Raw genomic sequence first — 27,702 nt, forward strand, 5'->3', positions numbered from 1 at the left:
AACGCTGGCTCCTCTCCCAGCTCTTCTTCCTTTCTGGGCCCCATGGCACCTCCTCCCATCCCCCAGCTGCGACCCTTCGCAGCACTTCAGTCGTCTTATGAACCATTTACTTGCTTATTATCTGCCTCTCAGAAACCTGCTCATCTTGATCCTCATGGTCTGAGTCTGTGTTCATGTGTGTGTACTTGTTCGGGGAGGGGCGGCGGCCCCAGGGTCTCTGGGGTGTTTGTTGGGTGTTCAGTGTGTGTGTTCACGTGAGAGAGATACAGGGCATGACAGTTCCCATGTGTGTTCAGGTCGGGCCCACCTGGCGTGTGTACCTGGACAGGTATGTGTTTGCGAGGGGACCGGCTTTGGGGGGAATGCCGCGCTAAACCCGCGTCCCCGATGCGCCTGGGGTGTGTGGGGCGGTGTCTGTGTGCGGGGATCGTCGAGGTGTACGTGCCCGGTGGGGACACACAGCAGAGCGGGATAGGGCACAGGCCCCGCGCAAAAGAAGCGGGAGCGCGCGCCCAACAGTCGGACGCGCGGGTCACGGGGCGGCCGGGGCGGGGCCGAGCGCGGCGTGGAGTTTGCGCACTCTGGCTTGCTGGTGCGGTGGGCGGGACGGAGAGAGAGCGAGAGGGACGCGCCTTCGGCCAATGAGCGCAGAGATCGCATGGGGGCGGGGCCGAGCTGCCGCGCGCCGAGCCGCGGTTGGCGGAGGACGGCGGGGGCGGGGAGGACCTGGGGGCCCCGCCCACTCTGTCCGCGGCTGGGAGCGAGGGCGGTGCCGGGCCGCGGCGGCGGCGGCGGCGGCGGCTCTTCAGGTAAACGGCGGGCTGGGCCGGGGGCGCTCGCCCGGGGAGGCGCCCCTGTGGGACTCCGGGCCGGAGAGCCTGGGGCCGCCCCTGGGCCAGGCCGCGCGGGAAGCCGAGGCAGGGGCGCCTCCCCGAGGTCAGCGGCGGGCGCGGGGAGGGTCGCGGGCCGAGCGCGCCCCTTCCCGGCCCAGGTGCGCGGTTCCCCGCGGAGCCTGGCTTGCCGCGTCACAGCGGGAAGGGAGGCCCACAGCCCGGCCGCTCCGCTTCCTCACGCCGGCGCGGGAGCGCGGCCCCGGAGCCGCCCCTCCCCGGAGAGCAGGAGGCCCGCGTCCTAGCCCCTGCCCCTTTCCTTCCGCGGGACCCCGGCGCTACTCTCGCAACCCCGCGAGCCCCGGAGCACGGAGCCGTCGTGTTCTTCCCGTTTCCTCCCTGGCGTTAAAGGAGGCGATCCAGAGCAGGGGGTAATTTGTCCGAAGTCACGAGGATACTGGTCAGAGAGTGTAGGTCGTAAAGCTGCGAGGCCGTAGGAAGTCCTGCTCTCAGGCAAGGTGAGAGCTAGGCGGTGCTGGGCCGGGGCTCGCCCCGCTCCCGGGGCTCCTAGGCCCGGATTTTGGGTTCCGATTTTCCTGCAGCGCCAGCACAGCTGCAGTGCAGCGTTAGGGCCCGAGGAGAGGGCTCTGTGGGTGCAGGCAGGCAGTGCCCATGTGCACACTTACAGAGGTTCCACTTTGCAGGGCCAGCCTGGGGGCGGGACCTAACGTAAGCTCAAGTGCGGGTGGAGGGGGCAGAGGGAACTGCTGCGGGGAGCCAGAAGAGTGGGCTTGCATATGGATGTCAGCTGGAGCAGCTGTCTGGTGGGGGGACAAGCGGGGTTGGGGTGGAGGCTGGCTTTGAGGGGACAGTCCTGGAGCAGGGACCACTTTGGAAGGGGATGGTGGTAGAGATGGAGAAGAAGATGATCCATGAGTTGAGGTAGGATGTGAGGAGGGAGATGGAGGAACAGGAGGGCGTGGTGCCGATTTCTGACCCAGGTAGCAGAGTGCATGATGACACAGGAAAACAGGCAGCTGAGGTGGAAACTGGGGAGAGGTCAGGGGTGATGATGGTGGGTTGGGTGTTAGAGCTGTCACGTATGAGTGGCAATGAATGGTCCAGATGGAGATGCCCACCCGGCGCTGGGCACTGGGAGACCCATGGGGAATCATCAGTCGTGGGACACTTCAGCAGTGGCATGACTGTGATGTGGTTGCACCTACAGTCCTGGCACCCACGACTTGGGGATGCTACTGTGACATTATCTTCATTTCCTGGCCTCAGGCTGTCATGGCCCAAGTGAGCAGGTGTCTCTGATCTCTTTTTGGTGTCAGAGTGGAGTTATTTGAAGTTGAGCTGTCTTGGTTATCTTGAAACCAATGTCCAGGCAGCCATGGCTTGTTGAGACCTGCATCTTGCTGTTTCTCACTCTCCCAGGGCCATTTGCTGCCTGCTGAGGGACACCAGTGGATCAGAGGCGGAACCTGTGGGACATGTGCTTGCTCGTATTCACAGTTGTCCCATGTGCCTAGAAGCAGGTGTTTGTACTTAGTTTTCAGATTCAGGCTCCACTGAGGCCCAGGTGAGCAGTCGGGGTGCTGCTCGTCTGTGGTCAGTGACCCCAGATCTCGTGAACCCTTTCACTGAGCTGAGTTACTTGATCTCCTTGAGGTAGAGGTCCCCAGAACGTTTCTGTGGCTCTCATACACTCCTGGCCAGTGCTCACGGCACACTGGCTGCTGGATATCATGAGAAATGTGCTTTCTTCATTGACCTGGAGGGCCACCTGGCTTTGTGGGTTTGCCTGCAAACCTAGTGATGCAACTTGGCATGACTTATGTTGAGAAATAACAGTGTTCTCAAGGGACTGTGAGCAGTGAGCTGTGGAACTGTATTTCCCAGGTCTTCAGCCCAGGTTCTTGTTGGTGACTCTGGAAGTTGATCCTTTCTCTGACTCCTGTGATGGGAGGCAAAGTCCTGTGGGCCTGCTGTGTGGGTGGGGCATTCCCATGACCCTGCATGACATCCTGACTCCCTGGTCTCCCCGCACACACCTGACCCTCCAGACAGGCTCATGGCTGCCCCTGGGCTATGGTTCGCTTGGCCTCCTTGGCCTCCCACGCCCCCTTCTGACCTGCTTCAGGCCCAGTGCAGTTGACCCAGCGCCTCTGTTAGCCTGTGCTATGTCCTGAGGCAGCCGTAATACGGATGAGCATCCTTCAAGCCAGGGGCTTTGTGGGCTAGGACGGCACCTGGTGGGCATTTACTAAATGCCTTTGAGTGAATGCTGAGTACAGAAGGACAAGGGGGAAGCAGCTTCTTCACTTACCTGCAATGTGTACAATGCAGGGAGGGAAGACGCGGTCCTCTCTGCCCATGTGACCTATGCTAGTGTGCATCACAGCATGGGTGTGGAGTGGAGCTGGTGGGAGATAGTCCTGGTTGAGTCCTGCCCCACTGCTGACTAGCTGCTAACTAGCAGTGTGTCCCTCTCAGGCCTGCTCAGCCATGCGGATTAAAGGAGATGGTGCCTCTAAGTTGCCAGGAGGGCAGTTGATGCTCAGCTGATGCTTCCTGCAGGATGCAAGAGGACCTTTCCAGACCCCTCCGTGCCTCTGCCCTCTCTTCCCCTGGGGAGGGGAGCGTTCACTTCCGTTTGCCATCAGCAATGTGCTCACAGGTCTGTCTGTCTCCTCCATGGAGAGCAGAGTCTGTGCTGCCATCCTCGTGTGTCAAGGGTCAGCACACAGACCGCCTGTCTTGGGGCTGGGACAGCAGACGAGACCTCACAAAACCGATCTTGCTCAGCTGTGTACACTTTGCTCTTCCACTTGATGGCCAAGCTCAGCTCTTTCCTCGGTAGTGTATACTCGCCTACCTACCACCTTCTCCCATTGGTTGTTTTTTTAAAGATCTAGCCAGAGTCCCGCTTGCCATTTGTGTTTTTTTAGATCTCTACACACTTGTGCGAGGGCTTCTGTAGATAGATGTTGAGAGGTGGGTGATCCCTTCATGCATTGTGACCATTCAGGCTTGCAGCCACTGCTCCACAGACTCTTCCAGCTGTCCTCACCCTGCGATGGCCACAGCGCTGACGACGTCTGGTGCCAGCAGAGCATGGCTGTGTGCCAGGCTTCCCTCTGAGCCTTTCCCTTGTGACACAGAACCTTCCACCTGGATCCTGAACTAACCATCTGCATACTGCCCGTCTCACTGGAGAGGCTAGGCTGTCCCCTGTCTGTTAGCGGTCCACCCCTCTGCCTGTTTTCCTGTTTGTCCTATTGATGTAGGTGGCGGGCGCCCAGCGTGTCAATGTTAGACGAGTTAGCGTCTCCTCCTACCCGTATGAATGATTTGTCCCGCTTCGTCTTTTATTTACTTTATGCACCACTGATGACTGGCTAAGGAGTGTGAGCGTGTAGGGTTGTGGGCATAGGTGAATGTGTATGAATATGGCTTGGAAAATTTCTATATGTTTTTGAGTTTCAGAAATTTAAAATTTTTATATGTCAAATTAAGCAGTGTTTGTTAGTGTCTGGGTTTTTGTGTCTGGCTTAGAAAGTCCTTTCCTACTCTAAGACTAAAATATTTACCTGTATTTTCTCCTAGGACTTTTACGTCTAACTCATATCCATTGAGAATTTATTTTGGGGTAAGGAAAGATGTAAGGAAGATTAATTTTTTTCCCTAGGTGCCTAACTAGCTGTTCCAACACTATTTATTTGTTAATCTTTCTTTATGATTTAAAACCCTGCCTTTCTTGTATAACACCTTTTCTTCCTTAACTGTGTCTATTTCTGGACTTTCTGTACGGTTCTGTTGATTTGTGCACCTATTCTTTTAACAATAGCATAGTTTTAATTACTGTAGCCTTTTTATACATTCTAAACATAATATAAGACAAATCCCCCTTTTCATATACTTTTCAAAATTTAATTGGCTGCTCTTGTATGTTGATTCTTCCACATGAACTTTGGAACCATTTCATTAAGTACCCTCCAATATCTTGATTCAGATATTTATAGGTTATAGAAATTTATATAGATTTATATAGATATAGATTTATAGATTATAGACTGTAGATTAAAGAAAATTGACAGTTTTACAATTTTGAGTCTTATGAGAGGATTTTGATTCTATTCCTTCAATGAACACTTTTTTAAAAATTCTGTTCACACTAAGGATATAAACCAAAACTTTTCTCCCTGCTCCCGGTGCACTGGAGAAGGTAGACTGGAAATACAGCTGTTAATATTGGGTACTGATCCCGGGTTCACTGTGTGGGCGGAGGGCTGTGGGAACACTCATCACTTGCTGGCGGGTTGGGAGTGTCCTGGCGAGGCAACAGGAATTGGCCCTTGAGGAGGAGCAGGATTCTCCATGGTAGAGAGGGCAGGGCGGGGCGTACTTGTAGAGGACAGGCAGAAGCAAAGGGCTGAGAGCCGAAGCTGTGGCCTGGGGTTCTCAGGAGGCCAGGGCACAGAGTGTCAGGGGTGAGAAAGAGGCAGAGGGATTCGGGTCTAGGTTGCGACAGCCCGTGTTGAAGGCATTGGTTTGATTCTGTGGGTAGCAGTGAAGACTGGCTAGCAGCAGTGTGGCATGCATGACATGACCTGTGTCTGACAAAGGTCTGAGTGGGGAGGATGCCTGGAAGGGGAAGTGGCCAAGGCAGGGCGGTCAGCTGAGGCTGCCGTGAGGGATCCGATCTCAGCGGGGAGCAGGGCACCTACTTCCTGGAGTGAAGGGCAGACGTGGGGTGAGGAGAGTGTTGGGGGGGCATGCTGATAGTTACTGCAGTGTGTCTGTCACTGAGTGGCGTGCCTCAGTGGTGTTAACTTGTTTCATTTTCACTTCCTTAGCACTGTATTCAAAGAGCAAAAGTTCTTTGGTAAATTTCAGTTTATCAAGTTTTTCTTTTATAGATTTTACTTGTCAGTCATGGAGATTTTCTTCTATCTTTCTTTCCAGAAATTTTACAGTTTTAAGTTTTACAGTTAGGATTAGGAAGCATTTTGAGTTTTGCTGTGTGGTGTGAGGTATGGACTGAAGCTCATTTTATTGCATGCGGATGTCCAGTTGTTCAGTGCTGTTTGTTGAAAAGACTGTCCTTTCTCCACTGAGTTGCCTTTGTGCTTCTGTTGAAAATCGACTGGCCATAGAGTCTTGAAGTCAGGTAGTGTAAGTCCTCCATTATTTTATTTTATTTTTTTTTGAGGAAGATTAGCCCTGAGCTAACTACTGCCAATCCTCCTCTTTTTGCTGAGGAAGACTGGCCCTGAGCTAACATCTGTGCCCATCTCCCTCTACTTTATACATGGGACGCCTACCACAGCATGGCTTTTGCCAAGCAGTGCCATGTCTGCACCCGGGATCCAAACTGGTGAACCCCGGGCCACTGAGAAGTGGAACGTGTGCACTTAACCGCTGCGCTCCCGGCCGGCCTCCCAACTTTTTTTTTTCACAATTGTTTTGGCTGTTCTAGGTCCTTTGCATTTCCATATGAATTTTAGAATCAGTCTGTCAGTTTTTACAAAAAGCCTGCTGGGATTCTGATTGGAAATGCATTCAATCTGTATATCCATTTTGGAAGAACTGATATTTTTGCAGTGTCTCTCTTTATTTATTTAAGTTTTCTTTAATATCTCTCAGCAATGTTTGATAGTTTTAGTGTATTGTCTAACACATGTTTTGTCAAATTTATCCTTAAATTTTTTTTTTATTCACTGGCAAATGGTATGACTTTTTCAATTTTTGATTGTTTATTGTTAGTATAGAGAAGTACAGTTGATGTTTTATATTGACTTTGTATCCTGTGAATTTGCTAGCTGACATTAATTCTGGTGTCAACTGTTGATTCTGTACGATTTTGTACATAAACGATTGCATCACCTATGAATAAAAACAGTTTTACTTCTTTTTCAATTTGAATGTCGTCTTATTTTTTCTTGGCTATTGCACTGGCTGGACCTTCCAGTATGATCGTGAATGGAAGTGGTGAGAGCAGACATCCTTGCCTTGTTCCTCGTTTGACAGGGATGGTGTTCAGTCTTTCCCCATTGAGGATGCTGTTCCTATAGGTTTCTGTAAGGTGCTCTTTGTCAGGTTGAGGAAGTTCCCTTCTACTCCTGTTTGCTGATAATTTTTATTGTAAGTGGATGTTGGATTATGACAAATGCTTTTTCTGCATTTATGGAGATGATTATGTGGTATTTCTATTTTGGTCTGTTGATGTCAACTATATCGGCTGCACTTAAAAATACTAAACTAACCTTGTATTCATAGGATAAACCCCATTGGTCATGATGTATTATTCTTTTTACATGTTGTTGGATATGATTTGATAAAATATTGTTAAGAATTTTTTCATTTGTGTCTATGAGGGATATTGGTCTATAGTTTTCATTATTCATAATGTTTTTGTCTGGTTTTGTTATCGGAGTAATGCTGGCCTCATAGAATCAGTTGGGAAGTATTCTCTTATTTTCAACTTTCCTGGAAGAATTTGTGTAGAACTGATATTATTTCTTCCTTAAATGTTTGATAGATTTCCCCAGAGAAGCTATCTAGGCCTAGAGTTTTCTCTGTGGGAAGGTTTTTAACTACAAGTTCAATTTCTATATTAGATATAGATGGCTATTTAGGTTATCTCTTTCTTCTTGAGTGAGCTTTGGTAGTTTGTCTTTCAAGGAATTTGTTTCTTTTGTTTTTAAATCTTTATTACTTTTAAAAAAGTTGTTTTATTGAGTGGTTTATAACATTGTGAAATTTCAGGTGTACATTATTATTTATCAGTTTCTGTATAGATTGCATCGTGCTCACTACCAATAGTCTAATTTTTATCCATCACCATATATGTGTGCCCCTTCACCCCTTTCTCCCACCTCCAAACCCCCTTCCTCTCTGGCAACCGCTAATCTGTTCTCTTTGTCCATATCTTTGTTTATCTTCCACATATGGATGAAATCACTTGGTGTTTGTCGCTCTCTGTCTGGCTTATTTCACTTAACATAATATCAAGATCCATCCATGTTGTTGCAAATGGGATGTTTTTGTCATTTTTAAGGCTGAGTAGTATTCCATTATATATGTATACCACATCTTCTTTATCCATTCATCAGTTGTTGGGTACCTGGTTACTTCCATGTGTTGGCTATTGTGAATAATGCTGAAATGCACATAGGGATGCATAAGTTTCTTTGAATTGTTGATTTCAAGTTCTTTGGATAAATACCCAGTAGTAGGATAGCTGGATTGTATGGTATTTCTATTTTTAATTTTTTGAGAAATCTCCATACTGTTCTCCATAGTGGCTGTACCAGTTTGCATTCCCCCCAGCAGTGTATGGGGGTTTGCTTTTCTCCACATCCTCAGCAACATTTGTTGTTTTTTGTCTTGGTGATTATAGTCATTCTAGCAGATGTAAGGTGATATCTCATTGTAGTTTTGAGTCTCATTTCCCTAATGATTAGTGATGTTGAACATCTTTTCATGTGCCTGTTGGCCATCTGTGTATCTTCTTTGGAAAAATGTCTGTTCTCATTCTCTGCCCATATTTTGATCAAGTTGTTTGTTTTTTTGTTGTTGAGTTGTATGAGTTCTTTATATATTTTGGAGATTAACCGTTTGTCAGATATATGATTTGCAAATATTTTCTCTCACTTAGTGGGTTGTCTTTTCATTTTGATCCTGGTTTCCTTTGCCTTGCCGAAGCTCTTTAGTCTGATGTAGTCCCATTTGTTTATTTTTTCTTTTATTTCCCTTGTCCAAGTAGACATGGTATTTGAAAAGATCCTTCTCAGACCAATGTTAGAGTGTGTTGCCTATATTTTCTTCTAGGAGTTTTATGATTTCACACCTTACCTTCAGGTCTTTAATCCATTTTGAGTTAATTTTTGTATATGGTGTAATATAATGGTCTACTTTCATTCTTTTGCATGTGGCTGTCTGGTTTTCCCAGCACCATTTATTAAAGAGACTTTCCTTTCTCCATTGTAAGTTCTTAAGAGCTCCTTTGTCAAAGATTAGCTGTCCATAGATAGGTGGTTTTATTTCTGGCTTTCAATTCTGTTCCATTGATCTGTGTGTCTGCTTTTGTACCAGTACCATGCTGTTGTGATTACTATAGCTTTGTAATATATATATATATATATCTATATATATTACAAAGAATATATATATTAAAAGAATATATATATATATTAAAAGAATATATATATATATTCTTTTTTTTTTTAAGACTTTATTTTTTTCCTTTTTCTCCCCAAAGCCCCCTGGTACATAGTTGTATATTTTTAGTTGTGGGTCCTTCTAGTTGTGGCATGTGGGATGCCACCTCAACGTGGTTCAATGAGAAGTGCCATGTCCATGCCCAGGATTTGAACCGACAAAACACTGGGCCACCTGCAGCGGAACCTGTGAACTTAACCACTCGGCCACGGGGCCAGCCCCTATATATTATTTTTTTAAAGATTGGCACCTGAGCTAACAACTGTTGCCACTCTTCTTTTTTTTTAATTCTTCTCCCCAAAGCCTCCCAGTACATAGTTGTATATTCTAGTTGTGAGTGCCTCTGGTTGTGCTATGTGGGACACCACCTCAGCATGGCCTGATGAGCGGTGCCATGTCCATGCCTAGGATCTGAACCGGTGAAACCCTGGGCCTCTGAAGTGGAGCTCGCGAACTCAACCACTTGGCCATGGGGCCGGCCCCTGTAGTATATTTTGAAGTTAGGGATTGTGATTCCTCCAGCTTTGTTCTTTTTCCTCAGGATTGCTTTCGCTATTTGGGATCCTTTGTTGTTCCATATAAATTTTAGGACTCTTTGTTCTATTTCCATTAAAAATGTCATTGGGATTCTGATTGAGATTGCATTGAATCTGTAGATTGCTTTAGGTAATATGCACATTTTAACTATGTTTATTCTTCCAATACATGTGCATGGAATATCTTTCCATTTCTTTATGTCATCTTTGATTTCTTTCAATAATGTCTTATAGTAGTTTTCGGTGGTTTTTTTTTTTTCACTTTTTTTTTTTTTTTAAAGATTTTATTTTTTTCCTTTTTCTCCCCAAAGCCCCCCGGTACATAGTTGTACATTCTTTGTTGTGGGTCCTTCCAGTTGTGGCATGTGGGACGCTGCCTCAGCGTGGCTTGACGAGCAGTGCCATGTCCGCGCCCAGGACTCGAACCAACGAAACACTGGGCCACCTGCAGCAGAGCGCGCGAACCCAACCACTGGGCCACGGGGCCAGCCCTTCACTTTTTTTTTTTTGAGGAAGATTGCCCTGAGCTAACGTCTGCCTCCAATCCTCCTCTTTTTGGTGAGGAAGATTGGCCCTGAGCTAACATGTGTGCCCATCTTCCTCTATTTTTTATATGTGGGATGCCTGCCACAGCATGGCTTGATAAGTAGGTCTCTGACCGGGATCCAAACCGGCAAACCCTGGGCCCCTGAAGTGAAGCATGCAAACTTCACCACCACGCCACCGGGCCGGCCCCTAGTTTTCAGTGTTTAGGTCTTTTACCTCCTTGGTTAAATTTATTCCTAGATATTTTATTTTTTTTTGTTGTAGTTGTAAATGGGGTTGTATTCTTGAGTTCTCTTGCTGCTAGTTTGTTATTGGTGTACAGAAATGCAACTGATTTTTGTAAGTTGATTTTGTACCCTGCAACTTTGCTGCAGTTGTTGATTATTTCTAGAAGCTTTCTGATGGGTTCTTCAGGGTTTTCTATATAGAGAATCATGTCATCTGCAAACAGCAAGAGTTTCACTTCTTCCTTTCCAACTTGGATACCTTTTATTTCTTTTTCTTTCCTAATTGCTTTGGGCAAAACCTCCAATACCTTGCTGAATAAGAGTGGTGAGAGTGGGCACCCTTGTCTTGTTCCTGTTCTCAGAGGGAAGGCCTTCCGTTTATCCCCATTGAGTCTGATGTTGGCTGTGGGTTTGCCATATGTGGCCTTTATTATGTTGAGATACTTTCCATCTGTACCTGTTTTATTGAGAGTTCTTATCATAAATGGTTGTTGGATCTTGTCAAATGCTTCCTCTGAATCTATTGAGATGATCATGTGATTTTTGTTTCTCATTTTGTTAATGTGGTATATCACACTGATTGATTTGCAGATGTTGAACCATCCCTGCATCCTTGAAATAAATCCCACTTGATCATGTTGTATGACCCTTTTAACCTATTGCTGTTTTGGTTTGCCAGTATTTTGTTGAGGATTTTTACATCTATGTTCATCAGCGATATTTGCCTATAATTTTCCTTCTTGGTGTTGTCTTTGTCTGGCTTTGGGATCAGGGTGATGTTGGCTTCATAGAATGAGTTAGGAAGCATTCTCTCTTCCTCAAATTTTTGGAATAGTTTGAGAAGGATAGGTATTAAATCTTCTTGGAATGTTTGGTAGAATTCTCAGAGAAGCCATCTGGTCCTGGATTTTATTTTATTTTATTTTTTTGCTTGAGGAAGATTTAGCCCTGACCTAACATCTGTGCCAGTCTTCCTCTAGTTTGTATGTGGAATGCCTCCACAGCGTGGCTGATGAGTGGAGTAGGTCCGTGCCTGGGATCTGAACCCACGAACCTGGGTCGTCGAAGTGGAGTGCCTGGATCTTTAAATGCTCGGCCATGGGGCAGCCTTAGACTTTCGTTTTTTGGGGATATTTCTGATTACTCTTTCAATCTCTTTACTTGTGATTGGTCTGTTCAGATTCTCTATGTCTTCTTGATTCAGTTTTTGGAGGTTGTATGATGCTAAGAATTTATCCATTTCTTCTAGGTTATCCAATTTGTTGGCATATAGTTTTTCAGAGTATTTTATTATAATCTTTTGTATTTTTGTGCTATCCATTGTAATTTCTCCTCTGTCATTTCTAATTTTATTTACTTGAGACTTCTCTCTTTTTTTCTTAGTGAGTCTGGCCAAGAGTTTGTCGATTTTGTTTATCTCCTCAAAGAACCAGCTCTTAGTTTCATTGATCCTTTCTACTGGTTTTTTTGGTTTCTAGTTTATTTATTTCTGCTCTGATTTTATTATTTCCCTCCTTCTGTTGTCTTTGGGCTTTGTTTGTTCTTCTTTTTCTAGTTCTGTTAGGTGTAATTTAAGATTACTTACTTGAGATTTTTCTTGTTTGTTGAGGTTGGCCTGTATTGCTATGAATTTCCATCTTAGAACCACTTTTACTGCATCGTATAAGAGTTGGTTCGGGGGCTGGCCCGGTGGTGCAGAGGTTAAGTGTGCACGTTCCTCTTTGCTGGCCCGGGGTTCGCTGGTTGGGATCCTGGGTGCAGACATGGTACCCTTGTCAAGCCATGCTGTGGTAGGCATCCCACATATAAAGGAGAGGAAGATGGGCATGGATGTTAGCTCAGAGCCAGTCTTCCTCAGCAAAAGGAGGAGGATTGGCAGCAGATGTTAGTTCAGGGCTAATCTTCCTCAAAAAAAAAATGTTGGTATGATGTATTTTCATTTTCATTTGTCTCCAGATATTTTTTGATTTTTCTTTTGATTTCTCCTTGATCCAATGGTTGTTCAGTAGCATGTTGTTTAGTCTCCACATATTTGTGACTTTCTCAGCTTTTTTCTTATAGTTGATTTCTAGTTTCATAGCATTGTGGTTGGAAAAGATGCTTGGTATGATTTCAATCTTCTTAAATTTATTGAAGTTTGCCTTGTTTCCCAGTATATGATCTATCTTTGAGAATGTTCCATGTGCACTTGAGAAGAATGTGCATTCTGCTGTTTTTGGATAGAATGTTCTATATATATATCTATTAAGTCCATCTGGTCTAGTTTTTTGTTTAATTCCACTATTTCCTTGTTGACTTTCTGTCTGGATGATGTAAGTAGGGCATTGAGGTCCCCTACTATTATTGTGTTGCTGTTAATTTCTCCCTTTAGGTCTGTTAATAGTTGCTTTATGTACTTTGGTGCTCCTGTGTAGGTGCATATATATTGATAAGTGTTATGTCCTCTTGATGGAGTGTCCCTTTTATCATTATATACTGCCCCTCTTTGTCTCTCATTGCCTTTTTCATCTTGAAGTCTGCTTTGTCTGATATAATTATGGCAACACCTGCTTTCTTTTGCTTATCATTTCCTTGGAGTATCATCTTCCATCCCTTCACTCTGAGCCTATGTTTGTCTTTAGAGCTGAGATGTATTTTCTGGAGGCAGCATATTATTGGGTCTTGTTTTTTAATCCACCTTCCACTCTGTATGTTTTGATTGGAGAATTCAATCCATTTACATTTAAAGTGATTATTGATATATGAAGGCTTAATGCTGCCATTTATCTCTTGTTTTCCAGTTGTTCTAGATTTTCCTTGTTTTTCTTTGCATGTATTTCTGACTACCATTTCGGTTTGGTAATTTTCTATGATGGTTTTCTCTTTATTTATCATCTGTGTCTCTGTTCTGATTTTTTGTTTAGTGGTTACCATGAGGTTTGTATAGAAGATCTCGTAGATGAGATAGTCCATTTTCTGATAGCCTCTTATCTCCATTAACTTAAGCAGGTTCCATCCCTCTCCTCTTCCCTGTCTAAGATATTGTTGTCACAAATTGTTCCATTTTGTGCTGTGAGTTTGTGATTAAACTGAAGCATTTGTATTATTTTTGATGCTTTCCTTCCCTTTATCTTTAATGTTATAATTGATTGTTTGCTAACCTGTTCTGATAGAGAGCTGCAATTTTCTGATTTTCTCTCCTTATCTCCTTGCTCAAGGCTTTGTAAACCTTTTCCTTTTTGTTTCAGGTGCGAGGGCCTTCTTGATCATTTCTTGTAGTGGGGGTCTTGTGGTGATGAACTCCCTCAGCTTTTCTTTATCTGGGAAAGTTTTCATTTCTCCATCATATCTGAAGGATAGTTTTGCTGGAGAGAGTACTCTTGGCTGAAAGTTGTTGTCTTTCAGTATTTTGAATATATCCTTTCACTTTCTCCTGGCCTGTGAGGTTTCTGCTAGAAGTCTGCTTAAAGCCTGATAGGAGTTCCTTTGTAGATTACTTTCTTCTGCCTTGCTGCCCTTAGTATGTTTTCTTTGTCACTGACTTTTGCCAATTTTACTAGAATATGCCTTTGAGAAGGTCTTTTTGCATTGATGTAATTGAGAATTCTATTGCTTCATTTACTTGTAATTCCAGTTCCTTCCCCAGCTTTTGGAAGTTTTCAGCTATTATTTCTTTGAACAAGCTCACTGTTCCTCTCTCCCTCTTGAATACCTATAATCCTTATGTTGCATTTCCTAATTTAGTCAAATATTTCTTGGAGAATTTCATCATCTTCTTCTTTTTTTGCTGAGGAAGATTCACCCTGAGCTAACATCTATGCCAATCTTCCTCTATTTTGTGTGTGGGTTGCTGCCACAGTATGGCTGCCAATGAGTTGTGTAGGTCTGCACCCAGGAACTGAACCTGGGCTGCCAAAGAAGAGTGCACCAAACTTAACCACTAGGCGATGGGGCCAGCCCATCTTCTTTTTTTTTTTTAAGTCTTAGTTCTCTCTCCTCTTCCACCTGAAGCATTTCTGTATTTCTATCCTCTAAACTACTAATTCTGCCCTCCATAATGTCAGCTCTGTTTATAAAGGTTTCTAGATTGTTTTTTATCTCATTCATTGTATTCTTCATCTCCAGCATTTGTTTGGGGTTTTTTTTAGAGTTTCAGTCTCTTTTGTGAAGAATTCCTTCTGCTCATTAATTTTATTCCTGAGTTTATTGAACTGTCTTTCTGAGTTTTCTTGTAACTTGTTGAGTTTCTTTATGATAACTATTTGAATTCTCTGTCATTTAGATTGTAAAGTTCTGTGAGTTCAGGATTGGTTTCTGGAGACTTGTCATTTTCATCTGATATGGAGTGTTAATGTATTTCTTCATGGTGTTTGATGAAGTGGACCTTTCCTGGCACATAGTGGTAGTATCTAGTCTCAGATTCCACCTGCCAACACTGGCAGGGGCAGGAGCTGTGTTTTCTGAACCCACTGTGTCTGCTGGAAGTTGTGCCCTTCTGCTGGAAGCTATGCTGACACGGTGTGTCTGTGTCTGCTCTCTGGCCGCTGCTGCCCAGTGGGTCACACATGCAGGCATAGGCCCTCTGGTGTGGGTCCGCTGCCCTGGCTGACTGGCCGAGCCAGTGTGCCAGGCAGGAGGGGAGGGGAGGGGGAGCCCTCTTTTGCACATGTGAGCCCACTCTGCACTCACTGGCAGCCTGCCTGTGCTGCTGTGCCTGGTGGGGGCGCCCATGCAGTGGCCAAGCCACCTTGGTGTGGAGTGCCTCTACCGGCCAAGACACAACCCTGAAAGCAAAAGCATTCTTGCTGAGACCCGCACCCTCCCCTGCCTCCTCCCAGAGTCATGTGCTGGCTGCTGTGTGAGGTCCTGTGCCCTAGATCGCTGCCACTGGGGATTGGGAGGAGATCTGCTCACCTCCTTCCACTGTTTCCTGGGGACCTTCAGACGTATGGCTGCGTGGATTTCTCAGACATCCTGTTGTGCTATGTGGGTATCCTCTCTTGGTTAATGAATGTCCTTTTGGTTGTATCTTAGCAGGGAGAGTCGAAGGGAACAGCTCACTCCACCATGATGCTGACATCACTCCTCCTTTATTCTTTTCTGTGAGGTATAGTTGACTTTGCTTTTCTTTTAAGTTGTCCAAATTACTGGCATAAAGTTATTCAGAATATATTCTTTTTTTTTTTTTTTTTTTGGTGAGGAAGATTCACTCTGAGCTAACATCTGTTGCCAATCATCCTCTTTTTATTTTGTGCTTGAGGAATATTAGCCCTGAGCTAACATCTGTGCCAGTCTTCCTCAACTTTGCACGTGGGTCACTGCCACAGCATGGCTTGATTCAGTACCCAGGACCTGAATCTCTAACCTGGGTCCCTGAAGCAGAGTGTGCCAGACTTAACCACTACACCATGGGGCTTGTCCCTCAGAAGATACTCTTAATGTCCTTTTATTATCTGTAGAATCTGTACTGTTGTCACCTCTCTCATTATTGATATTGGTAATGCGTGTCTTCTCTCTTTTTCCTGATCAGTCAGGCTAGAGGTTATGAAATTTATTGATCTCAGATAACTAGCCTTTGGTATCATTGATTTTTTTCCCTCTGTTTTCTTTTTCTTTGATTTAAAATTTTTTTTTTAAAGATTTTATTTTTCCTTTTTCTCCCAAAGCCCCCCAGTACATAGTTGTGTATTTTTAGTTGTGGGTCCTTCTAGTTGTGGCATGTGGGATGCCACCTCAGCATGGCTTGATGAGCGGTGCCATGTCCACACCCAGGATTTGAACTGGCGAAACCCTGGGCCGCCAAAGCAGAGTGTGCATACTTAACCACTCGGCCACAGGGCTGGGCTCGTCTTTGATTTTTATGCTGATATTTATTATTTCCTTTCTTTTGCTTTCTTTGAGTGTCTAGTTTCTTAAGATGGAAGATGATGTCACTCTTCTTTTCTAATACAGGCATTTAATGATATAAATTTCCCACAATTTTGATAGGTCTTTTCACTTTCATTCACTTCAAAATGCTTTCTGATTTCACTTTTGATTTCTTTTTTGACTTGTATTATTTTGAAGCATATTAAGTAGTTTTTAAATACTTGGAGATTTCTCAGATAGCTTTCTCTTACTGATTTCTAATTTAATTCCATTGTGGTCAGAGAGCATACTTTGTGTGACTTGAATTCTTTTATATTTATTGGGATTTGTTTTATTGCCCAGAATGTGGTCAGTCTTGGTAAATGTTCTATTTCCATCCCATGGAAACAATATATATTCTATTGTTAATGAATGTAGTGTTCTATAAATATTGCTTAGGTCAAGTTGGTTGACAGTATTGTTCAGGTCTTTTGTACCCTTACTGATTTTCTGTACACTTGTTCTCCCAGTTACAGAGAGAGAGAGGTGTTATTGAAATCCCTACTATAATTTGGATTTGTCTATTTCTTCTTGCATTTTTGTTAGTTTTGTGTATTTTGAAGTTCTGTTATTAAGTGCATAAATGTTTATTTAGGACTGTTATGTCTCTGAAATCTATTGTCTAATATTAATATAGTCACTCCAGTGTTCTTATGACTAGTGTCAGCCTCGTTTTTCTTTTCCCATCCTTTTACTTTAACCTCTCTATATTAACATGTCAGTGTTTCCTGTGGTTTCCTAAATATATGAAATACGGTTATAATAACTGTTAATGTCCTTGTTTACTAATTCTTTCCTCTGTGTCATTTCTGGGTCGGTTTGTATTGGTTGATTCATCCTCATTCTGGGTTGTATTTTCTTCTTTGCATGCCTGGTAATTTTTTATTGGGGGCCAGACGTTATTACCTTGTTGGTGCTGGATATTTCTATGTCCCATTATTCTTCTTGAGCTTTGCTCTGGGTTGTGGCTAAGCTGCTTGGGAACAGTTCGATCCTTTCAGGTCGTGCTTTTAGCTTTGTTAGCTGAGATGAGAAAGCATTTAGTCTAGGGCTAATTTTACTTCTCTACTTAGGCAAAACCCTTTTGAGTGCTCTTCCCAATGCCCTGTGAGTTTTGATGTTTTCCCCTCTGGCTTCTGGGAGCAGGCCCATTCTTGGCTCACCGTGAGCTCTAGGCATTGTTTCTGCTAATCATTTTGGGTGGCTCTTTCCCTGGTGTTGGGTGGTTTCTTCCCAAACATGCACTTATTTAGTTTCCTATTGCTGTAGTAACAAATTACCACAAACTTAGTGGCTTAAACAACACATTTTCTTAAAGTCCTTGAAATCTAGCGTGGACCTCGTTGAGCTAAGTTCGAGGGGTCAGTAGGGCTGTGCTCTTTTCTGGGGACTTTGGGGAGGATCTGTTTCCTGCTCTTTCAGGCTGTTGGCAGAATTTGGTTCTTTGTGGCTGCAGGATTGAAGTCCCTGTTTTCTTGCTGGCTGTAAGATGAGGGTGTTTCAAGCTTCTGTAGGCCACCCACATTTCTTGGCTCAGAGCCTCCTTCCTCCATCTTCAAAGCTAGCCATGGTGGGTTGAGTCCTTCCTATTCTTCAAATTTCCCTTCCTTCTTCTTCCTCTCCTCTCCCAGATCCAGCTGGGAAAGCTTTTATGTTTATAAGGACTCACGTGATTAGGCTGGTCTCACCCACGTAATCCAGAGGAATCCCCCCACCTCAAGGTCTCTACCTTCTGTCTTGTCTGCTGAGTCCCTTTTGCTGTGTAACATATTCACAGCTTCTGGGGATGAGGGCATGAGCATCTTTGGGGACATTATTCTGCTACCCAGTGCTGACCAGTAAATCAGCTGAGTAACCAGAGGACCCTCTGCAGGCGTCTGGAGTTCTCTCTGGTCCTAAAGCCTGCAAACTCCAGCAGGCCCTAGGTCTCCTGGGACGCTCCTGGTCGGTCTCCTCAACTCAGGTGTATTGCTGGGCCCTCCTGAGTGTTCCTCAGCCTGGCTACGCCCTCCAGGCAGTGAGCTGGAGTTGTCTCAGGGCCCCCGGCCCTCGTCTTCTGATGTCCATCCTCCTGAGGACCTTGATTCCATGTGTCTTGTCCGGTTGTATAATTGTTTTGGTCAGGAGGGCAGATTGGTCTGTTACTTCCATCTGGGGTGGGAGCAGACGTCTCTTATGCTTATTTACTTTTGTTTGCTCCTGTTGGAGTTGGGTGAGCCTAGCTGTGTGCTTGTATGAAGGGTGTTCCAAACTTCATGGAGTTTGAGCTGGATTAGCCCTTGTTTGTTCCGAGGTGGTGGAGATAGGCAGCTATGGCTTTTCGTGGGGCAAAGCCTCTGCCTCAGGGACAGGCTGCTCTCCTCACAGACTCAGACTGGGTCCAGGAACTCAGGATTTGGCTTCCACTTGAGGGTGTGGCTGCCTTTGGGAAGCGTGTGCCATGGGCTCTTCCTGGAAGCTGCTGCCCGTGCACCTCATGCCCTGCTTGACAGCTGCGGCGTTTTCAGCTCTTCATCCTTTCAGGGTTTGGGATTTTTTTGCCTTCTCCTTGCTCTGCCACAAATGGAATACATGTTTTTATTTCTTGTTTTCCTTGTTACTTTTAGATGCTTTCCAGGAAGAAAAGGGAAACACCTTGCTGATGCCACCATCTTCAAACCAGAGTCGTCTCCATCTGCTTTCTGTCTGCCCGGGATCCCTGGAAATTTCTGGTCTGCTAATTTTACCTTTTCTTGTTTCTTTCCTTTTGCATTTATTTTTTTAAGAGACGCATCCTTTCTATCATTTCATTGAGGTTTTGGTGGGACAGGTGAATGCTTGGGAGCATCTTGAACTTCTTGAACTAGAATTCTCACTTATTTTTAATTCCACCACCTCCCCATTGTTACATGATTTCTCACCTTGCCTCCTTCCTGTGTGTGCACAGCAAATGGAGTATGTCCTACCTGGTTAGGGGAAGATCATGGCACCTCTCCTTTGTTATTGCCATCGTTTTATGGATGAGAGGTGATCAAGGGGACAAAGGGGTGGTGGGATCACCAGTGAATAAAGGACACGAATGTTAGAAAGCAGTCAGCTGTGACGCTGAGGGCCTGTGGCCCCTCTGACCTTACAGGTCCTTGCAAAGTATGACATAGGACTGAGCATGTGACCATATGATGAAGAGGCGGAGGCACTTGCTTATTTGATGAACTTCATTCTTTGAGTCCAGCTGTTGCAAATGGTGCTTTGAGGCATGCGATATTTGAAAGCTGCGATTCTCTAATCCCGTGGGCTGCTTGGATGGTTGGTTTCAGGCACCAGCGAGCCGATTGGATCCCTGTGCTGCCCATGCAGTCTCTTTCTGCCACTAGGAGGCTCATTTAATGTTGTGCTAGAATTCTCAGGCGTGGGGACCCCTGGCCCTGCCATGGTCAAGGCCGTTGTTCTTGGCCCTCAGGGAGAGGTTTCTCTGCTCTGCACAGGTTGTCAGCGACACAGGCCTCATGTACGTCCTCTCTTCTTCACAGAGTGAAGGAAGATGTAGGTGGAGGCAGTGACCACGCTTGCCCAGGCCACTGTCAGTCAACTGGGAGCAGCCCTTGTGGGCCGGCCCCACACCGGCAGCAGGGCTGCCAGGTGCTGGGGCGGAGGAGAGCTGGTAGCTGTTGTGGGAATGGTGCCTTTTGGCAGGTGGCTCGGCCAAAGTGTGGCAGAAACAATTCTCCCGGAACAAATTTGTTTAAATCGTGTGTTTTATACAAGCATAGTAACCGTCCATAAACTGAGGAAGCTTATGAATTAAATGTTGTATTTTTGGTTACTCTAGGTTTGAGAAGAAGCTGTCTGTGTTCACAGTGGGCGAGAGAAAGTTGAGACTACCGCAATGACCGAGTCCTACGTGAAGAGTGAGTGGGCAGGGTGGGTGGGGCTCCCAAGGGTAGGGCATCTGCTGGGCTCTCAGGCAGCCCTCAGTGTCACACCTGCTAGCTTTTGCGTTTGAGATGCAGATGAGCACATGGCATTGAGTGTGGTTTGAAGAAATGACTGTTGCATGAACACACTTTCTCTAAGATTTCATTAAAAAAAAGAAACAGTAGTCGCGTCTGCAGATACTGAAGCAGAGGGGGTCAGATTTGGCCACAGGCTCAGTCTGGTGTGGGGGACGGTGTTTCCTGGGTGCAGGGGCTTTGTGTTCATGTGGGAGGGGTCCCTGTGTCTTCACCCCTTTCTACACCTTCCCCGGGTGCAGTGTCCACTCTGACTGGCCACTCTGCCCTTGCAGCCAGGGCCAGCAGTTTGCTGAGGGCATGGCCAAGAGCAGGGTGGAGGCGGGGGGAGACTTGTCCTTGCCCCACAGAGCTTCATCCCTAGGGGTAAAGATTTGTAAGCACTGCTTGCAGGCACCATGCCCTGACCTCGCGGCACACTGAGGATGATGGGGTCCTGTCCAGGGTGCTGAGCAGGAGAGACCTGGCTTCAAGTGTGGGGACAGGGTGATGAGGAGTCTGCAAGAGCAGGTGGTGGGACTGGCGTGCCACTCTGCAAGGGCAGGAGGGCCAGAGGGCCACCTGGGGGCAGCTTTCCACTTGGCCTTGAGCCTGCAACCGCTGCCTTTTATAGGAGCCACGGTCCAGCGGAGCGGGAGACATGAAGCATGCACGGCCTGGGACATAAGGTCAGGGGAGAGGTGGCCAGAATGCCCTCAGAGCAGGCAGAAAGTGTGTTCCAAGAGAGACCCCGGCGAGCTAGGGGAGCGGGGCACATATGTGAGAGCGGCTCCTCCAGCTCTGGGTCGGAGCTCTCTCTGAGGGTGCTGGCCCGAGTGGGGTTGGCGCCCGCCTGAGCACGCGCACCGGGCTTTGTCGCTGCAGAGCTGTCCACCATCCTGCTGGACGCCGTCACCGATAAGGACCCGCTGGTGCAGGAGCAGGTGTGCAGTGCCCTGTGCGCACTCGGAGACTCGCAGCCGGAGGAAGCGCTCAGGGCGTGGGAGGAGTACCTCTGGCAGCACGGAAAGGTGAGACCACCGCGAGGCGGGGTGGGGCTGCGGGGCTGCGGGGCCCGCAGGCCGGGGGCGGGGCTGTGGGGGGCGGGGCCCAGGGCGGGGCAGCTGGCCTGGCCGGAGCTCTAGAGCCCCAGGCCCCTGTGGGCACCTGCAAGTCCTAGCTCTCTGGAGGCGGAGCATTTCCAGGACAGATGACCCCGCTCTATCTTGTGGCCTGTGGGTTGGCCCTCTTGTAGGGGGACAGGGTAGTGAGAAGAGCACGTGGACAAGTGCTCTGAGAGCCGTAGAAGCTGGGGCATGCCTGCTGCCTTCAGAGAGGGGCTGCATAAGGAGGCCAGGGTCTCCTGCAGACCCGGCTAAGTTGGCGGAGGTGTGACCGGCTGCGGGAACCCCGTCGTGGGCTGTACTGAATGCAGCCCTGCAGGGATGTCGGAGCGCCATCGGACCCTGGGCACAAAAACTCCAAGCCAGCCCTCTCCTCTTAGAATTTCCTCCTCTCTGGTCTCTTGGCTCCATGGTTCTATGACTCGGGTAGTTCCCTGTTGTCTGAAATAATTGTGCACGACGTCTAGTTTTCCTCAGTGCGTGGTTTAGTCCCCTTCCTGGAAGTGGAAGAGACTTTTGCAGTCTCAAAAGACCATTTTTCTTTTTTTTTATATTTTGATATGTAAAAAGGGATCTTGGGGCCGGCCTGGTGGTGCAGCAGTTAAGTTCACTCATTCTGCTTCGGCGGCCTGGGGTTTGCTGGTTGGGATCCTGGGTGCGGACATGGCACCCCTTGGCACGCCATGCTGAGGCAGGTGTCCCACATATAAAGTAGAGGAAGATGGGTGTGGATGTTAGCTCAGGACCAGCCTTCCTCAGCAAAAAGAGGAGGATTGGTGGCAGAGCTCAGCTTGGGGCTAATCTTCCTCAAAAAAAAAAAAGGGATCTCTACAGTGTTAGTCCTTTCTTCCTCGTATATCAACTGCCATGCCCTGGGGGAAATAGCCCAGTGCCGCTGGGTGGCCACTGAGTTCGTTGCATTGGCTTTGTGACCTCTTTGGTGAGAGTCTCCTTCTTCTCTCGGCTGTCCTAGCCTGTTGTGTCTGCGGAGGAATGCTTGGGTGGCCTGTGAGGGCTTTGGTTAGAGACACATAACTCCTAGACTAAGCCGGGGGGAGTGCACACTCCTGCCTGGGCACTGTGTGTGTGTCCACCCCAGTCTCCTGTGGCTTCATGCTGGGCGTCAGGGCCTACTCTGAGTGGCTGAAAGATTCCAGCACACACGACGCCCTGAAGTCAGCGTCTGCTTGTTAGACAAAGAAGATTTGGGCTGCGTTGGCTGTTTGAGGAAATGGCCAAAGAATACTGAAGGTGGCTAAAAAAGCCTTTGTTATTTTTAGCAATTTGTAGCAAAATTTAAGTGTGCTTCATGCTTGTCATTTCCTAGCTTGTTTATGATTTTACCCCTTAGCCTTTTTAGTTTCTTTAAACAACTTAAAAACAAACCTCACAATTGCATATTTATAGTAAATGTATATTAAGTTGGAAGTTCTAACCTACAGAGTGTAATCCTTTCCAGTCGCCTCCCTCCCTCTCCCTAATGCCATCTGATCCACAAACTACTTCCGGGAGGTTTGGGCCACTTCTAGTTTCTACCATTCGCTTGTGTTTCATCGTAACCACACTCGATTGGGCTGCGTCTTAGACTGTGTGCACATTTCACTTCCGATTGAATCTGTCTCCAAAAGGATGTGGGGCAACAGAAAAAAGATATGCGGCACTGTCCAGTCATCAAATCTCAAGGCAGCATTTTGAGACACGTGTGATACTTTATAGGTGTCAGCTTCTGGAGGCTTCTGGTGCTCGTCCTGGACAGTGGCTGGCCTCCTGGTTTTAGACACATCCCATCGCATTCCTGTTAGCCCAGGCCAGCAGGGGTAAGGTGAACACATGGACAAACAGACTTCTTCACAATGGCTATCAGGCCAGTGAAAGGGGAGTGTTTTGGGGAAGAGGCAAAAATAGTTGTCTTAGTCTGTTCAGGCTACTATGACAAAAATGCCACAGACTGGGTGGCTTATACACAGCAGACTAGGATTTCACACCGTTCTGGAGGCTGGAAGTCCAAGATCAAAGTGCTGGCAGACTCGGGGTCTAGTGAGAGCTTGCTTCCTGGTTTATAGATGGCTGTCTCCTTACTGTGTCCTCACATGGCAGAAGGGATGAGAGAGCTCTCTGGGATCCCTTTTGTAGGGGCACTGATCTCATTCCTGAGGGCTCCACCCTCATAACCCAATCAACTCCTAAAGGCCCCACCTCCTAATGCCATCACATTGGGGGTTAGGGTTTCGACATATAAATTTGTGGAGGATACAGTCTATAGCAATAGTAAAACCAAATTTTCAAAAAGTAAAAGAAGTTTTTCTTTTTTTTTCTTCTTATTTTTGGGGGCTGGGTCCAACCTCACATCCTCCCATCTCGTTTTCTCTAGAGAGTCTCGTCCTAACGTAAGGGAGTTTTAATCGGCCGCACATCAGCACGTTCGTATCCATAGTCTTCACACACAGGCTGCATGAGGCCAGTGACGGGCAAGCTCGTGTGTGGGGATCGGCCCTGTCACACTAGGTCCACTCAGCTTTAGTCACATGAACCCGCTCTATCTGTTAGAAAAGGAATCGATTCCCACTCACATAATGGACATTAGAGCCCAACGTCAAAACATGAGTTAAGACTTAATACTATTTCCACTCGAGTGGAGACTTTACTTTGATGCTGGTTTCCTGCTGGGGTAAAATTTGATTGTGCTGAAGTGAACAGCTCTTGCCTACCTAGTTCAGGGTCTTAGGTGTGTGCTGATATTCACCACATGCATTAGGACCATGTGGTGACTGACCGACCTTTGAGTCACTTGCAGAGGTGCTGCCAGCAGATGGCTCAATCATCTAGTCAGCAGACTCAGTCAATTCTAGGGGAAAAGGGTGATGGGGTCATTGGCAACCTGCTAACACATCAAAATGGTTGAGCTGAAAATCTCATCCATACCCCTTCTGGGCCTGTATCGTTGGCAAGCCAGCCTGGTGCACGTCCCTCAGCCGTCACTGTTCAGTTCCTACTCTGCTAAAATGACAAGGGCGGCTGTGGTTGCATAGCTCTGCATGCGGAGCCCCGTGAGGCCTTCCCCTCTGTCAGGGGAGCCCTCCACAGCTCATTCTGATGTGACTAGTGTCCTACCCACTGAATTTTCCAGAGCAACATAAAATGGAAATAAAAACCTTTTCTTTAAAAATAAGCAGCTATTGCAATCCCTATCAAAATCCCAATGATGTTTTTTTGCAGAAATAGGAAAACCATCCTAAAATTTATATGATATCCCAAGGGATCCCGAATAACCAAAACATTCCTGAAAAAGAAGAACAAAGCTGGAGGACTCACATCCTGATTTCGAAAGTTACTACCAAGCTGCAGTAATCAGACCCGTGTGGTCCTGGCCGAGAGGAAGAAATACAGACCAATGCAAGAGAACAGAAAGCCTCGCATATATGGTCAAATGGTTTTCGACAAGGGTGCCAAGACCATTTAATGGGAAAAGACAGTCTTTTCAACAAATGGTACTGGGGAAATTGGATATCCGTGTGCAGAAAGATGAAATTGGAGCCTTACCTCGTACCACATAAAAAAATTAACTCAAAATGGATCACAGACCTAAATGTAAGCCCTAAAACTAAAACTCCTAGAATAAAACATAGGACAAAAGCTCCATGACATTGGATGTGGCAATGATTTCTTTGATATGACACCAAAGGCACAGGCAACAAAAGAAAAAATAGACAAATTGGACTTCATGAAAATTTTAAAAAATTTGTACGTCATATATGTTATCCACAGAGTAAAAAGGCAACCCACAGAATGGAAGAAGATATTTGAAAATCATACATATGATGAGGGATTAATACTCAGAATATATAGAGAGCTCCTAAAACTCACCTACAAAAAACCAAACAACCTGTTTCAAAAATGGACAAAGGAGTTGAATAGAAATTTCTCCAAAAAAGATATACGAATGGCCAATAAGCACATGAAAAGATGCCATCACTAATCATTAGAGAAATGCAAATCAAAGCTACAATGAAATACCACCTCACACCCATTAGGATGGCTAAAATAAAAAAACCAGAAACAAGTGTTGGCAAGGATGTGGAGAAATGGGACCCCTTGTGCACTGTTGGTTAGAACATAAAGTGGCACAGCCACTGTGAAAAACAGTATGGCGGTTCCTCAAAAAATTAAAAATAACCATATTAGCACAATCCCCCTTCTGGGTATATACCCAGAATTCGAAAGCAGGGTCTCAAAGAGATATCTGCACTCCCATATTCACACAGCATTATTCACAACAGCCAAAATGCAGAAGCAACCCAGGTGTTCATCGACGGATGAATGGATAAATGAAATGTGGTATATGCAAACAATGGAATGTTATTCAACCTAAGGAAGGAAGTTCTGCAATATGTTACAACATGGATGAACCTTGAGGACATTAGGCTAAGTGAAATAAGCCAGTCACAAAAAGACAAATCCTGTATGATTCCACTTACACTCATGCTTTGTTTAACAACAAGGATACGTTCTGAGAAATGTGTCAGGTGATTTTGTCGTGCAAACATCATAGAGTGTATGAAGGGGAACAAAATTTGCCACCCTAAATTGTGTCTCTTTAACATGAGGATTATTTTAGGCTGATTATTTTTAAGAAACGAAAGACTCAAAGTTTTTCTCTTTACCTCCTCCTTAACAGCCTAGAAGAATTCAGATAAAAAACTTGTCTCAGGAAGCGAGGTATTGCCTTAGCATAACATGAACTAGGTTGCAGACAGGGGGAACCTAGAAAAGGCTGTTTGCTGGGCTCACTTCTGTGTTCTTCTCTTTCTCTGTGGCTGAAGAAACACTGATTTTCCAAATATTTGCCCCTTCTCACCTACCTGTGAATTGCCTTCCTTCCCTTTGAAGTCCCCGACTCTCCCCACCCCAACATCTTTTTTTGTCTTTAGCTCAGGATGGTATTTAAGGGCTTTGGCCATTTTGGTGAGTTGCTCAGTTTTCCTGGGTTTCTCCCATGTATACATGTTGTTAAACTTTTGTTTGTTTTTTTCCTGTTATTCTGTCTCATGTCAATTCTTAGACCAACCAGAAGAACCTAGATGGGTAGAGGAAAATCATAGTCTAGGGACAGAGAGAATGGTGGTGGCTGGGGCTGCGGAGAGAAAGATGGGGAGTCACTGTTTAATGGGGACAGTCTCAGTTTCACAAGATGAAGAGAGCTGTGTGGTTGAATGGTAGTGATGGTTGCACGACGATGTGAATGTGTTTAATGTCACTGAACTGTATAGTTGAAAATGGGTAAGATAGTAAACTTTATGTTATGTGTATTTTAACACAATAAAGAAAAGAAAAAAAAAAACCCCAGCAGTTGTGTTTTTAGGACATTTTTGTTTTCCTCCAATAAAAGTTATATACTTTTATTTAAGGAGGCTTGTTACTGTGTTAACTTTCTAGCAACAAGAAGCTTTCCTTGAAGAAAGATGTTCCTGAGTGGGGCCTTTTCCAACTGTTAATGGAGGTAGGGTTTTAAAAATACAGTATTTACAGCCATAAAACAAAACAAATTCAGACCAAATCCTAGAACAGAAGTAATGCATATCCAAATTTGGGGTTTTTTTCCAAAAAGATATAGATTCCTACAACACATTTTTCAGGGAATGCATCTTTGCCATGGGGGCCTCGGTTTCCCAGTTACATAGCCCATCAGCAGTTTACTGGCCCAGCTGACCCCGTCTGTTCCACTGCACTGAGGGGCAAAGTGTCCCGCACAGGGTGACTGACGGGCTGTGAGCGGAACCCGTAGAACTCAGCCCCAGGAACTCCATCTCTCCATTCTGTTTTTCTGGGGGAAAAAAGCAAAGATCCTCCATCAGATGTCCTTATATTTGAGAAAAGAAAACAAAGGCAGCTAAAAATGGGTACATAATGCACTTTGCGATGTATTTCCAAGACCAAGAACCAGAAGGCAAAATATTTTAAGAAAACAGAAGTAATGTGAGTCCAAATCAAGTGGGAACCAACGTTCCACCTGCTTTGTCACAGCTGTTCTTCCCAACTTGGCAGGAATTTTGATTAAATAAAATCATACTAATTTACATTCATTTTTTATTCTTTCCCCCAAATTCTCTCACTCTTCAAAATAAACACACCTCCTAAGCCAGCCATGCCTCTCCCACTGACCCCCCAGTGGAGGCACTCAGCTCGGCTCCAGGGAGGAGGGACTTCCAAAGGACTGCTTGGTGTCCCATGTGGGAAGAGCATCCAAATTAAGAAAATCTGAAATAATAATTTATCAAGCTTAAACTTTAAATGCAAACAAGCTTGCTTACAGAGGCCTGAAAAGAAAGGGAAGTGAGCATTCACACCAGAGGGGCCGA

General features: G+C 45.7%; 1 protein-coding gene across 6 annotated transcripts in view; it reads left to right on the top strand.

Annotated features, from left to right (window-relative positions):
- The first annotated feature begins 683 nt into the window (after positions 1-683).
- The window catches only part of MROH1 (maestro heat like repeat family member 1), a 98,326-nt gene continuing 71,307 nt past the window's right edge, over positions 684-27,702 (top strand). For 3 of the 6 annotated variants that reach the window (XM_070481883.1, XM_070481878.1, XM_070481882.1), the window contains exons 1-4: positions 684-809; positions 18,861-18,965; positions 20,063-20,141; positions 21,108-21,253. In XM_070481883.1, coding sequence (XP_070337984.1) covers positions 20,120-20,141; positions 21,108-21,253 — 168 coding nt within the window. In that variant the 5' untranslated portion in view covers positions 684-809; positions 18,861-18,965; positions 20,063-20,119. Of the gene's footprint in view, positions 810-1,324; positions 1,349-15,381; positions 15,455-18,860; positions 18,966-20,062; positions 20,142-21,107; positions 21,254-27,702 lie in introns of those variants that run through there. The other 3 variants (XM_070481879.1, XM_070481880.1, XM_070481881.1) reach the window with 3 other exon arrangements.

This window comes from Equus asinus, chromosome 12 (assembly GCF_041296235.1).
Source record: "Equus asinus isolate D_3611 breed Donkey chromosome 12, EquAss-T2T_v2, whole genome shotgun sequence".
NCBI lineage: Eukaryota > Metazoa > Chordata > Mammalia > Perissodactyla > Equidae > Equus > Equus asinus.